General features: G+C 42.7%; 2 protein-coding genes across 9 annotated transcripts in view; one reads left to right on the top strand and one right to left on the bottom strand.

The window, feature by feature from the left end:
• RUBCN (rubicon autophagy regulator) overlaps positions 1–10,756 on the bottom strand; it is an 84,458-nt gene extending 73,702 nt beyond the window's left edge. For 5 of the 7 annotated variants that reach the window (XR_003432969.1, XM_027107327.1, XM_027107315.1 and 2 more), the window contains exon 1: positions 10,314–10,756. Coding sequence is in view for 6 of the 7 variants with exons in the window: in XM_027107327.1 (XP_026963128.1) it covers positions 10,314–10,411 (98 nt within the window). In the remaining variant the exon portion in view is untranslated. Of the gene's footprint in view, positions 1–1,275; positions 1,512–10,313 lie in introns of those variants that run through there. The other 2 variants (XM_027107335.1, XM_027107360.1) reach the window with 2 other exon arrangements.
• Positions 10,757–10,873: 117 nt separating this feature from the next.
• The window catches only part of FYTTD1 (forty-two-three domain containing 1), a 32,661-nt gene continuing 30,408 nt past the window's right edge, over positions 10,874–13,126 (top strand). For both annotated transcript variants that reach the window (XM_027107412.1, XM_027107405.1), the window contains exon 1: positions 10,874–11,089. In XM_027107412.1, coding sequence (XP_026963213.1) covers positions 10,987–11,089 — 103 coding nt within the window. In that variant the 5' untranslated portion in view covers positions 10,874–10,986. The remainder of the gene's footprint in view (positions 11,090–13,126) is intronic.

The raw sequence follows: 13,126 nt of genomic DNA, 5'->3' as shown, positions 1-13,126 counted from the left end.
AGGACAGGAATAAAGATGCAGACGTAGAGAGTGGACTTGAGGACACGGGGAAGGGGAAGTAGAAGGGTAAGCTGGGACGAAGTGAGAGAGAGGCATGGACATATACACACTACCAAATGTAAACCAGATAGCTAGTGGGAAGCAGCCACAGAGTACAGGGAGATCAGCATAGCACAGGGAGATCAGCTCCGTGCTTTGCGACCCACTAGAGGAGTGGGATAGGGAGGGTGGGAGGGAGATGCAAGAGGGAGGGGATACGGGGATATATGTATATGTATAGCTTATTCACTTTGTTATACAGCAGAAACTAACACAACAATGTAAAGCAATTATAATTCAACAAAGATGTTAAAAAAAAGACTTCCTTAACCCACATTCCTGCTCTATGATGTACATTCCAGATTCTTAAGAGGTTAAGACCAGAGTTATTAATGAAGCAACCCCTACATAGGGGTAGTACCTCTCCAGAGTCCAAGCCACCATTCGGTCAAAGTAGTTTTTAAAATCTTAAATTCTCTAATTTCTAGAAGGTATGAACTCGATAACAACAGTTTCATATAAATAAATGGGAAATGGCTTAGCTGCATTGTGGGGAAGGAGTGAAGGGTTTAAGGATGGAAAGGGAACGACAGGGAGGTCCTGTTACTCTCTGACAGGGATCCAGCTTTGACAAAGGGCACGCACGCAATTTCTAGTCCCACTAGCAAGCCCCCATCCCCATTCCACTGCCATTACAACCGCCCACTTTCATCCGCAGGCCCTCCTTCACTCCTTCCTCACACTTATTTTTCCTAAGCTTCTTTCTAGGCAACTCATAATGCCTAACCTTTACTCCCAGAAATTCTTACTTCAACCTTCTTAATATTGGCCCGAATTGCTGTCACCGTAAGTTTCAGTCGGGGCACCCACCTTGTCCCCTACTGCTATCTATAGACTCTGGCCTATGAAATCTCACTACAGCACCTCTCAATATCCACCTCCTCCCCAGCAGCCTTGGATCTGAGCTTCACCCACTTCTGCCCACCCCCCAAGCCCCCGCCCTCAACATACCCTACCCCCCTCCTTCACCCTCACTAAGCCCGTTCCCTCGTCCGCCCTATCCACGCCCTGCGCGTCCCTCCTTTCAGAATTTTTTCCCAAACAAGTTGCCCACAACAGTTGCCCTCATGTCTGTCGCGCCCGCCAGGTCTCCCCGTGCTCTCCGAGCCCTCTCAAGCCTCCCGGGACTTCAACGCATCAATCCGCCCGCGACTCTCCGGCCCCTTCCCAGCCCACCTGCTCTCCTCCGGCAAGCCCTCCTCGCAGCCGCCAAGCTCCATTCCCGCGCCCTCTGCCCGCATCCGGGGCTGCGACGTCGCCTCTTCTCTTGAGAGGCGTCCCCGTCGCTTCGCCCCTCAGGGCTCCCAGAGTCCCCCGGGAACCGAGGAGGCACCCACGGCCGGTGGGCTCAGAGTGATGCACTACAGCCGGGTGACAGCAAAGGCAGTGACTGCTGCCTCAGCTGCTGTTTCTAGCCACCCCCGCTTCCGGCTCCAAGAACTACAACTCCCAGCAAGCACTTCGAAGGCCCGGCCGCTACCGGCATGCACCGCCCTATCCAATCAGAGGCTGCGCTCGCAGCGACTTCAGACCCTGGCGGCGAGCTTGCGGTAGTGCACCCGGCGGGGAGCCGGGGTCTGAAACGCCCACCAACCCTAGTCTCCGGAGTTCGTACTGGTGTGGACCTTCACACAAGTCTGTCACACTTCACCCTTGAAACCATACTCGGTCAGAGGTCTAGACTCGAAAATAACGCTGGTCTTAATCCAAGTACGATTAACCCCACTTTAGCCTACCCGGGTTTAACACCTGTTGGTGGTGTTTGGAGACCTCAAAAATTTTAATGAAGAACTCACAAACTCGCAAGAGCTCATGTCGCTTTGGGATCACAAAGGAAGGGGAGGAGGCAAAAGCTTTGGGGAAAGGTTTCCTGGAGGACTGATGTCAGAGCAGAGTCTTTTAGGATGAGTATGAGTTAGCCTGGAGAAGAAGGGAAGAGAAGGCGAAGAGAGTAACACAGACATGAGGAAGCGGGTCTGGGAACAGCTTGTTCTGAGTGGTAATCAGAGCTGGGAAGAGGTGAGAAACAGGCAGACCAGATCATGACGCCATGTGAGTTTGGATTTTATCCTAAGAACAATTAGGAGCAAATCAAGGATATGCAAATCAAGAAGTGATTTGATCAAACTTGCTTAGAAAGCTACTTTTGACAATGTGGAGAGGTAATGGGGTATGTACTATGTTGGAGGGAAGGTCAAAAGAATGGATATGGGAAGAGGTTGGAAGTCCCTATAAAGGCCAAGTGTAATGCCAATGAGTGAAGTCAGCCAGTTGTAGGAGAATGGCAGAAACTCTCTGAACTGGAACCCCCATGCCTCATCCAAAAAGGAAAGTCTCATCTTAGCTATAGTTGAATGTTGCCAAATATTCTGATTTTTTAATAAAGCTGGAATCTGCATTTTTAAGTACAATTTCCAATTTTTAAAATATTGGCAACAATTTTAAGGTAAACATTACATGGGCCAAAAAAAAAAAAAATTCTGTAGGCTAAATGTGGACTTTGGGTTTGCAAGTCCAGGCCTAAACTTGGGTAGTGGCTGTAGGGAACAAGGAGATTGGGATTAGAGCCATGGTAAGGCAACAGAATCAGCACTACTCTGTTAGGGAGAGATCTAGGTTAACTCCATAAAAACTAGTTACTCTGTTAAAAATAATACATGACTTTCAGAAATGTTCAAACTTGAGAAGACATTTTTTGTGAATTAAAAGTGAAAGAGCCTTTTAATTAAATTATGATTTCCAATTTCCATTTATATAAAAAATATTCTTATTCAAACTTTCTCATATTTTCCTACCAAAGTGTTATACTTTTTAAGAAAGGGGCAGTGTTAGTTATTGGAATTTCAGTAGCTTCTGTTTCTACAAATGTATGAACTTCATTTTTTGGCATACAGTATAATCCCAAATTAATGCCACATGATTTTAACATATATTTACATGAACTCAGCTGTATCAGGAAATTCTAGAATTAAAATTGTAGTAAAAGTTCTAGAAAACAGGAACTTCCTCATATGTCCAAGACTGGGTTTACACTTTTTTTTTTTCATTTTTATTTTTTTGGCCATGCTGTGTGGCTTGTGGGGATCTTAGTTTCCCGACCAGGGACTGAACCTGGGCCCTCAGCAGTGAAAGCGAGGAGTCCCAACCACTGGACCACTAGGGAATTCCCTACACTTATTTTCTTTAAAGCAGTCAGTTAATAAGCATGACAATAACCTACACTAGCCATGTGCCCACTCCCCCATCCTATCCCTCTGCTTTCCCTCACCCCAGGTAGCCATATCCTAAATCCCTTGTTTATAATTCCACTGTTTCTCTTTTAATATAGTTTCTTTGCATCTATCCATATTCCTAAAAATTATTATTTAAGTAATTTTCGTGTTCTAACTTTATTAAAAATGCTATTAAGCTGTATTTATTCTTTGAGGCCTTTTTTTGCTTAATATTACAGTAAGATTTATTTTTATTTATTTATTTTTGGCTGCGTTGGGTCTTCATCGCTGCGCATGGGCTTTCTCTAGTTGTGGCGAGTGGGGGCTACTCTTCATTGCAGTGCACAGGCTTCTCATTGCGGTGGCTTCTCTTGTTGCGGAGCACAGGCTCTAGGTGAGCAGGCTTCAGTAGTTGCAGAGTGTGGGCTCAACAGTTGCGGTGTGTGGGCTGTAGACTGCAGGCTCAGTAGATGTGGCACATGGGCTTATTTGCTCCGCGGCATGTGGGATCATCCCAGACCAGGGATCAAACCCATGTCCCCTGCATTGGCAGGCGGATTTTTAACCACTGCGCCACCAGGGAAGTCCCAAGATTTATTTATATTGTGTATCACTATAATTCATTGATTTTGACTGCTATATAATAGTTCATTGTGTGAATACACCAGTTTATTCATGTTGCTTTCCACTGATGAGCATTTGGGATGTTTCCAGGTTTTTGCTATTGTAAACAGCACTGCTATGAATATTCTTTTACATGTCACCTCTTGTACATAAGCAAGGGTTTCTCCTGGGTACATACCTAGAAGTGGAATTGCCAGGTCATAGGGTTATTGTCTGTTCTAGCTTTTGTTTTGAGTGATGGGTTTGTAGGTGCACAATTTTAAAAATAACTAGGGGACTTCCCTGGTGGTCCAGTGGGTAAGACTCCACACTACCAATACAGGGGGCCTGGGTTCAATCCCCGGTCGGGGAACTAGATCCTGCATGCGTGCCACAACTAAGACCCGGAGCAGCCAAAATAAATAAATAATAAATGAATAAATATTAAAAGTTATAAAAAATTAGTTATGAAACCATAACTAATTATAATCAGTTATTTAAAATAACTAACAAATGAAAATGGGGCATGCTTGGGAAATGATGACAGTATATCATGAACCAAGGATTGTGATTAACCCAATTTTGTGCATCTGGGATCCAAATGCAAAAGGTCAAAAATGCAAGAATATGTAGCATCAGGGTTCAATAGTGTCACATAAAAGTAATGGCCTTACTTAGCAACTGCTTGCTGAATTAATATTTTAAAAGTCAAAAAATCTAAAGAACTTTATTGATCTTGATTAATCTGTTTGTTTTCAAGATTTACCAGGATGCAATTTTTATACAAATGGTAGTTGGTCCTAGAGTACCACTGGCAGAAAGCAAATTTCACTCAATAGTCATTTATTCAAATAACAGATTTTTAAAGCTCATGACACTTATTTGCCAAAAGTTTGGTTTTAAGAAATAATCTTCTTGAATATATTCAACAAATATCAATTATAGTCATGAATATTTTCTTTTTATTATATTCACTAAAATTATTCTTAGCAGCATTTTTTAAAATATTAAAAATTTTAAAGCTAAGGGATGTCACCCACTTGCCAAGTCAAAAGCAATTTGAGCATCAAAATGAGTTAATTCATGATATGTCTACATATCTACATTCTTTTCAAAGGTAAGCATGACCCTTACACTCTGCACCCCTTTGCTTTTCAGAAGAGAATTTTTGAACATGAAATGAGTCTGTGAATTTCTACGGAAACGTATATGTATATATAAACAAGTATGCAAATAAATAAATAAATAGAAAAAGGAAGGAAGAAAGGGGGCAGGGAGGTAAAGCTCTTTTCACAGTAGAATGCCAGCTTATGAATGTAGAGGAATGATAGTGTTAGAAAATCACTATTTTGTAGCCACCATCATAATAATTGATTCAGGCAAGAATCATCAATGGATGCTAAAGCTGTCAGTGAAATTTCTTCCCAAACAGAATATTTACACAGTCTCAAACCATCTCCCCAGAGATTACTTATTCATTATATATGGGGGGAAAAGTATCTTTACAATGAAGAGATCTGGCAGACATCACCTTAACCAAGTGACTAAAGATCACCAATAAGACAAAATGACATCATGTGCCTTCTGATGTTAAGTACTGAGAATGAGCCAACATCACTTATGTAGTATCCTTGACAAAAATGAATAACTCAAATCTAATCAGAGGCTGACAATAAGACAAAACCAAATTGAAGGACAAGCTATGCACCAACTGCCTTCAATCTTCAAAAATGTAAATATCATAAAAGACTAAGAAAGGCTGACAAACATTTTATGATGAAAGGAGACAAAAGAGGACAAAGAAATGCAACATATGAAACTGGACTGGATCCTAGATTGGAAAAAAAATTGTTACAAAGGATATTTATTAGGATAGTTGGCAAAATTTGAATATTGACTATACGTCAGAGAATAGAATTGCATCAATGTTAAATTCCTGAATTTGATCATTTTACCTTGGTTATATAAAAGGATATACTTAGAGATATATTCTATAGAATCATGATGTATGCAACTTACTCTCAGATTGTCCAACAGCATGAGGAGCCTAGAATCCTGGCTCTTCAGAGCCTTCCTAGACTACCAATCTATCTATTGCAAGTTGAGGAAATTGAAGATATATATATATATATATATATATATATATATATATATATATATATATTTTGTGTAATTTATTGTATTTATTTATTTTTGGTTGCAATGGGTCTTCATTGCTGCATGCAGGCTTTCTCTAGTTGTGGCAAGCAGGGTCTACTTTTCATTGCGGTGCACGGGCTTCTCTTTGTGGTGGTTTCTCTTGTTGCAGAGCATGGGCTCTAGGTCAGCAGGCTGCAGTAGTTGTGGCACGTGGGCTCAGTAGTTGTGGCACACGGGCTTAGTTGCTCTGCGGCATGTGGGATCTTCCCGGACCAGGGCTCGAACCCATGTCCCCTGCATTAGCAGGTGGATTCTTAACCACTATGCCACCAGCGAAGTCTGAAGATATATTTTTTAAAAGAAACAGTCTTTACATAACTAGGGGGAAATTGTGTGATTTATGTAAATTTGTGTAGCTTTAGAAAATTCCACAATTAGTCATGCAGTGAATTGACCTAGAACCGTTGGTTGACAGGACCCCTGCCCTGCCCAGAGAAGACAAGGCCTAATAAGGAGTGGGTTAGAGGTCCAACCTCTGAGCCCAGGAAGAATTCCCCTTCAAGCTCCCCTGTCTATCCAAGCAGGTTACCTGCTAGTCAGAGAAAACTGAGGGCCAGGGACCTGGAGACTAGTAATGCCTCCAGCTATGCCTGGTATCCTGCGTGTCATGTCCTCGGCTGTAACACTGTACTGTGTAGCACAGTGTCTTGCCCAGAGTAGGGACTCAAACTCTGTTTCAATACATGAATGAATGAATCCTGAGATTAAAAGGCAGAAGACTAGAACAGCTATAAACACTTAAAACAAAAGAAAAGGGCAACATAAAAGAGAAAGAGGAAGCTGTAGCAAGGTGGCAAGAAAAGCTACCACAGCAGAAAACAGTGGCAAAGGGGGTAATGAAAAGAATTGAGCAGAAAATAGAAGAAAAACTGTACTGTACATACAAGTAGCTTAAGGGAGTTAGGTATAATAATAGTAGTCATACCTAATACATACTATAACCACATATAATACAAATTATACCTAGCTCCCTTATTATTTCACTGTAATACAAATTACATCAACATACGAATTCTAAAAATACTCTTCTGAAAAGCATAAGAGCTGATACCAAAATCAGGCACAGACATTACAAGAAAAGGAAATCACACATCAATATCACTCATGAAAAAAGAAACAATATCCTTGACAAAATATTAGCAAACCAAATCCAATAATATCTAAAAAGGATAATATACCATGACCAAGTAGGTTTATCCTAGAAATGCAAGGGTGGTTCAACATTTGAAAACCAGCCAGTATAATTTACCATATTAATAAATTTAAAAAGAAAAACCATTTGGTCATCTCAGATGCAGAAAAAGCATTAGATAAAATTCAACATTCACTCATAACTAAAACTCTCAGCAAACCAGTAGAAGGGAACTTCCTCAACCTGATAAAGGGCATCAACAAAAAAATCTAACATCATACTTAATGGTGAAAGACTGAATGCTTTCCCCCTGGGGTTGGGAACTAGTCAAAGATGTCCACTTTCACCATTCCTGTTTAACATGGTACTGGAGTCCCCAGTCGGTGTAATAAGGCAAGAAAAATAATACAAGGCATACAGATTTGAAACAATTATGCTGAGTGAAACAATCCAGATACAAAAAAGAGTATATACTGTATGATTCCATTTATATAAAATTCTAAAAAATGCAAATTAATCTATAGTGACAGAAAACATCAGTGGTTGCTTACTTAGGTTGAGGTTGGGGGGAGGAATTACACAGGAGCACAGGAAAACTTTTGGGGATGATAATATTTATTATCCTGATTATGGCGGTATTTTCACAGGTATATATTTCACACCTGTATAAACTGCACACTTTAAGTATGTGTCTTTTATTGTCTGTCATTTATACCTCAATAAAGCTGAAAAAAGGGGGGGACTTAAAAGATATATCAAACTAATCAAGTTAAGGGTTAAATATATGAGTTGTGCTTACCTTTGAAGAGAATATAGATCTCTATGCACACTGTGAAAAGAGAGCTGGAACACGTTAATAGAAAAGTATGGTGTTGTTAAGGTTGCCAGATTTAGCAAATAAAAATATAAGACTCCAGTTAAATTTTACTTTCAGATAAACAACGAATAATTGTTTAGTATAAATACATCCTAAATATTACATGTGGGGCTTCCCTGGTGGCGCAGTGGTTGAGAGTCTGCCTGCCGATGCAGGGGACACGGGTTCGTGCCCCGGTCCAGGAAGATCCCACATGCCGCGGAGCGGCTGGGCCCATGAGCCATGGCTGCTGAGCCTGCGCATCCGGAGCCTGTGCTCCACAGCGGGAGAGGCCACAACAGTGAGAGGCCCGCATACTGCAAAAAAAAAAAAAAAAAAATTACATGCGATATTCTGTGGCAAAAAAAAAAAAAAAAATTCCTGTTTATCTGAAACCTGGGACAAAACTTATACTAAACAATTGTTCATTGTTTATCTGAAATTCATATTTAACTGGTCCTGTATTTTATCTGGCAATCCTAGATGTTGTCTGATCTACATTGTATGAAATCAAGCCTCCAGAAAGGGCAGCTGCTTGAATTCTATGTTTATTTTGACTTAGACGAAGCTGATGAATTGAAGACAAAGGCTGTCCACTCAGTGTCCAGCACAGTACCTTATTCACAGTACACGCTCAGAAAACGTTTTTTGCTTTGCAGGCTATGTGAAGATAGGGACAGCATCCATCTTGCTCACCATTTTATCCCCAGGGCCTATTACAATGCCTGGTGCTCAATGAATATAGGATTAAATGAATAGCTGCCTCTCGTGCCCCGGAAAATTGCAGGGTTGACCTTTTAACTCCAGCCCTGTAGCTGACTGGTCAACTTCTTGGACAAGCCCCAGTTCTGATTTCTTGGCTTTTCTCCCTCTTCACTGTTGCTGTGTGTCTCAGGTTGCTCTTTTGCTTTGTATTGTTTTGTGTGTGGCTGACCTATCCTTAACTCCAGTGCCTCTTGTTTTCTTGTTTTTCCCTTTGGAATCAGGGTGCTCTTAGACTCTGAGACCCTCAGCCCTTGGAGAAATCTGAAAGTCTGAAATACAACAGCTAGGATTGTTTCATGAAACCTTGGAGCATGTTCCCTCTAGAGCTAAGGAGATTTGGTATGGGGCTTCAGTTTTGGGGAGAAGACCAGGATAAAAGGGAATTTTTATAAATTGATGTGGGAAGGATTTTGCACATTTGGGATTTTTATTATCTGTCCTATACTGCCTGAAGTATAAAATGTATCCAAACTCTAAATGCATTAATTTTCTTCCATAAAATTAAGAACTTAATCCAATGTTCCTCCCTGTAGTTTGCTCCTTCAAATAAGTAGAGATTGCAGAAGTTATTTCTAGTGAGAGAAGGATAGTATGTAGAGAAATGTCTTGTGCTTAGAAGATTTTAGAACTGTAAGGAATCTTAGAAATAATTAAGTGTAATATATATTTAGTATAACTACTTCTTGTTTTGAAAATGATTATGAGGCCCAGACACTCTCCCAAGTTCACAAGGTGAATGACTGAAGTGAGTGAAACCACTCACTCAATAAAACCTAGGTCTCTCTTGTACTTCTCTACAATCCAGTTCCCTCGTTCTTAGCAGTTGGGAAAGGGGTGGCAGCTGCAGAGTGGAACAGTAATAAAATCAAGCACTTTGTGCTAAGAGCATGCATGATACTCTCCTTGACATGCTGAATATTGTTCATGGGTCTTTTTGAGTCCAAAACTTCCTCCACCATTTAAGTTTCTTGCATCCCTTCATAGGTGCCTCTTCAGCTGATTCACTCTTCTCATATGGTTGTATTTTTGTCTTGGGGAAAAAAATAAAGTATAGGCTATTGTGGGTTTGAGATACTTTAGGTCACTAGTTCGTTTCTATGCAAAGAGAAATTTTAGGAAGTGCAGAGGGGGAAGGTGGCAGAGATTTCTAAATGAACAGAATACCTGCCCCTAATTTTTTCTTAGATGCAAATGTCTTAGTTTAAGCTGCTATGAGGATAATATAACCTAAATGCTTCCACACAAGCGCAGTTATCTGGAGCAGAAGGAGGTCAGAAAGAGAGAATATCAGGTTTTGTTAACAGGAAAAAAAAGTTACTATGCAGGAATTCATCAAATATTAATAAGTTTTCCCATAGGGATGATTAGAAAGAAAATGAATCCCCTTATCAATTCCCAACGCAAGTGAATTAGAGAAAAATGCAGCCAAATAAGCAGAGGTACTTACCGCTCTCCCGAGGGAAGGTGATGTCTTAATAAGGTACCGTGCAAAATGTTTTGAGAGCGCCGGCTGAGAAGTGGTACAGATACGGGAAACGTTAACATTTACTTTTATTAGTATGCTGACGCAAGAAGTATCAGTGCAGCCTCTGCTTTGCGTCCGGACGTGTCGCTCCGCGTGCTGGCGATGAAGAGGGGAGCTGGGGCGCAGATTCTGCAGTCCACGCTCGCAGCCTCTGGGGCTGCGCTGCAGTGGGGTGTGAAATGTTCGTGTGTACCAAAGCTTAGGGGGCCTTTCTGGAGCAGGAGGGACTCGAAGGGCACGGAGGAACATGATCTCATTTAAGGCATGTGATTCTGAGGTGTTCAGGGTCCAGCATAATTTGGGCGGAAAGGCTAACTGCTAAAACAGCGGCCCCTCGAGAGCGGCCAGAGCAGCGGGTGCAATGTTTCCTCCGGTCCGGCAAGAGGCGCTAGGGGCGAGTCCGGGGCCTGGGGCCACTCTCGCCAGCCGCTCGTCTCTTGGTTCCTCCCCCAGCCCTCCGCCGCGGGTGGGAGAGGACGCAGCCAGCACGCGTGCGCGCTCCGTCGGTGCGGCTAGTCTGCGTGCGTGAGTGGGAGGTGGCAGGCCTCAGCCCCTGGCCTTCTTCGCTGACTGTTCCAGCGCGACGTTTCCAGCTATGAACCGGTTTGGTACCCGGTTAATGGGAGCCACCGCGACACCGCCGCCGCCGCCGAAAGCCCGCAGCAATGAAAACCTGGACAAAATTGATATGTCTTTGGGTGAGGAGCCGAGTCGCACCGAGTTGGAGTGGGAGGAGGTGTGGGTGGAACCAAGTACCGCGGTTTGTGGGGGAAGGGGCGGTTGGCCGCAGTTGTCGATGGAGTTTTCTTACGGGTGGGCGGAACCAAGTGGGGGCCGGTGGGGACGGGGGGAGCGCTTTCTGGAGTCAGGATCGAGCCCGAGGGCCTCGGGCGTCTCCTCGGCGGGGCTGTGTCTGAGGGGACGGGGGGCGCTTCGGGCCGGGAGGTTGGGAAGGCAGAGGAGTGCGGATCCTGTTTCCGCCCCCCCCCCAAAGGGTAGCCACTGCTCGCGGGTGACCCCGGCTCTTTGTGAGGAAAACTCCGCGGGTTTCACCTCAGGCTTGTGCGCGGTGGGCGTTATCGTGGGGCGAGGGCGAGGGTCGGACGGAGCCGTCCTTTCTGAGGAAGCTCTTTGAGAGCCCGGCGGGTTCGGTTAAATCCGTGGTTCCCGAGAAGGGCTGGTTGGGCGTTTTATGCGCCCGGGCCTGCGCCTGGCGCCGCACAGAAGCGTCAAGACGCCCCGAGAGTTGGCCGTTTCTGACGGGCTCCAGACGGCCGGGCCACCGCGGGGCCGGGGCGCTTGACAGAAAGAAAAGATAGTTAGGAAGGACTTCGTGGGATGGTGGTGTATTAGGCGGTGCCTAGAAAAGCACAGTCTCCTCATCGAGTCCTTCAAGCTAGCAAATTAGAAAAAAACGAAGCGAAAACCGAAGGAGGGTTTGATGGGAAGCCAAGTAAAGCATAGGATCTAAAAGAGTGGGGTGGTTTGGTGACGATTAGGTAAAAAGCAGGGAGATTGGCGATTCAATTAAAAATTCAGACCTAACACCACTGAGGGACTAGTCTCTGTTTGGCTTGGTTGGTTTAAAAGTAATTCCGTTTTTGTCGGGATTCAGGTTTTGGTATTAAATGTGGTTAGCTCTGCCTCAGGCCTACAATTTTTCGGATATTTGAAAAGTACCCGACTAGGGGATACAGAGGTGTAACTTTTCCGAGGACGATATTTTTCTTTTTTGTTGTGGTTTTTCTGCAAAGTTCGTAGTCAAAAGTCAAGACCTCTTGGTTTCTGTGTTTGTCTTAAGTTAGAACCCAAGATGTGAATTAAGCAAATCATCAGAAATCATAGGTTTGGCCTCAAGTCTTGCCTACTACTGCTAGTCAGTAGTGACCTCTAAAGAAATGAGAAATGAGAAATCTTTTGAATTAAAGCCAAGAAAAAATATAATAATGAATATTTATTGAGTGCTTACTACTTGCCAAGCACTGGACTAAGCATTTTATATGTGTTAAATTATCCCGATAATAACCCTATGAGGTACTTACTCCTAATGATAATGAGCATGCATGGAATCCTGAATCCCAGACTGTCTCAGTTCAAATCCTGCTTCAGACACTTATTAGCCATTTGATCTTGGGCAAATTGCTTCTCAGTGCCTCATCTGTAAAAAGGTGAGATATTACCTCAGAGGGTTGCTGTAAGTATTAAATAAGTCAATAAGCAAATGTAAACTGCTCAGAACAGTACCTGGTACACAGTAAGCACCATATTTACATATATACACACACAGACTGTATAAGCCGTTGTTGTTATTCCCATTTTACAAAACCTGAGGCATAGAGAAATTAAGTAACTTGCCCACAGTCATACAGCAAGTAAGTGATGGAGTCAGGATTTCAGTCTGGTTCTAGAGCACCAAGCTCTAGATGTAGGAAGTGTTAACCATGTAGTGTCATAAGCATTACATTTCTTAAGTTTCTAAGATTTTGTATGTATTTTGTTCAGTGATTAGGATGTTCAAATGAAGAAAACTGAGGGATAATTCTCTTTGAAGATAGAAGTGAAGTGCAGCGGATAGCTAAAAGAGATTGGTCTCTCTTCTCCCTTAAGAACATACAGCATTCTGTCAGGTGCCCTTTTTTTTTTAGGTGCTTTGTTTTGTTTTAGTGAGAATTTTACAGAGATGTGATGAAGAGAGAGGTATTTTAAGCAATTATTATGCTTTGTGAATATCCCAT

This window comes from Aethalodelphis obliquidens, unplaced genomic scaffold (assembly GCF_003676395.1).
Source record: "Aethalodelphis obliquidens isolate GAN/ISIS:26980383/991018 unplaced genomic scaffold, ASM367639v1 scaffold1, whole genome shotgun sequence".
Lineage (NCBI taxonomy): Eukaryota > Metazoa > Chordata > Mammalia > Artiodactyla > Delphinidae > Aethalodelphis > Aethalodelphis obliquidens.
The sequence above is the reverse complement of the archived record's forward strand: the minus strand, read 5'-3'. Positions and strand labels throughout refer to the sequence as shown.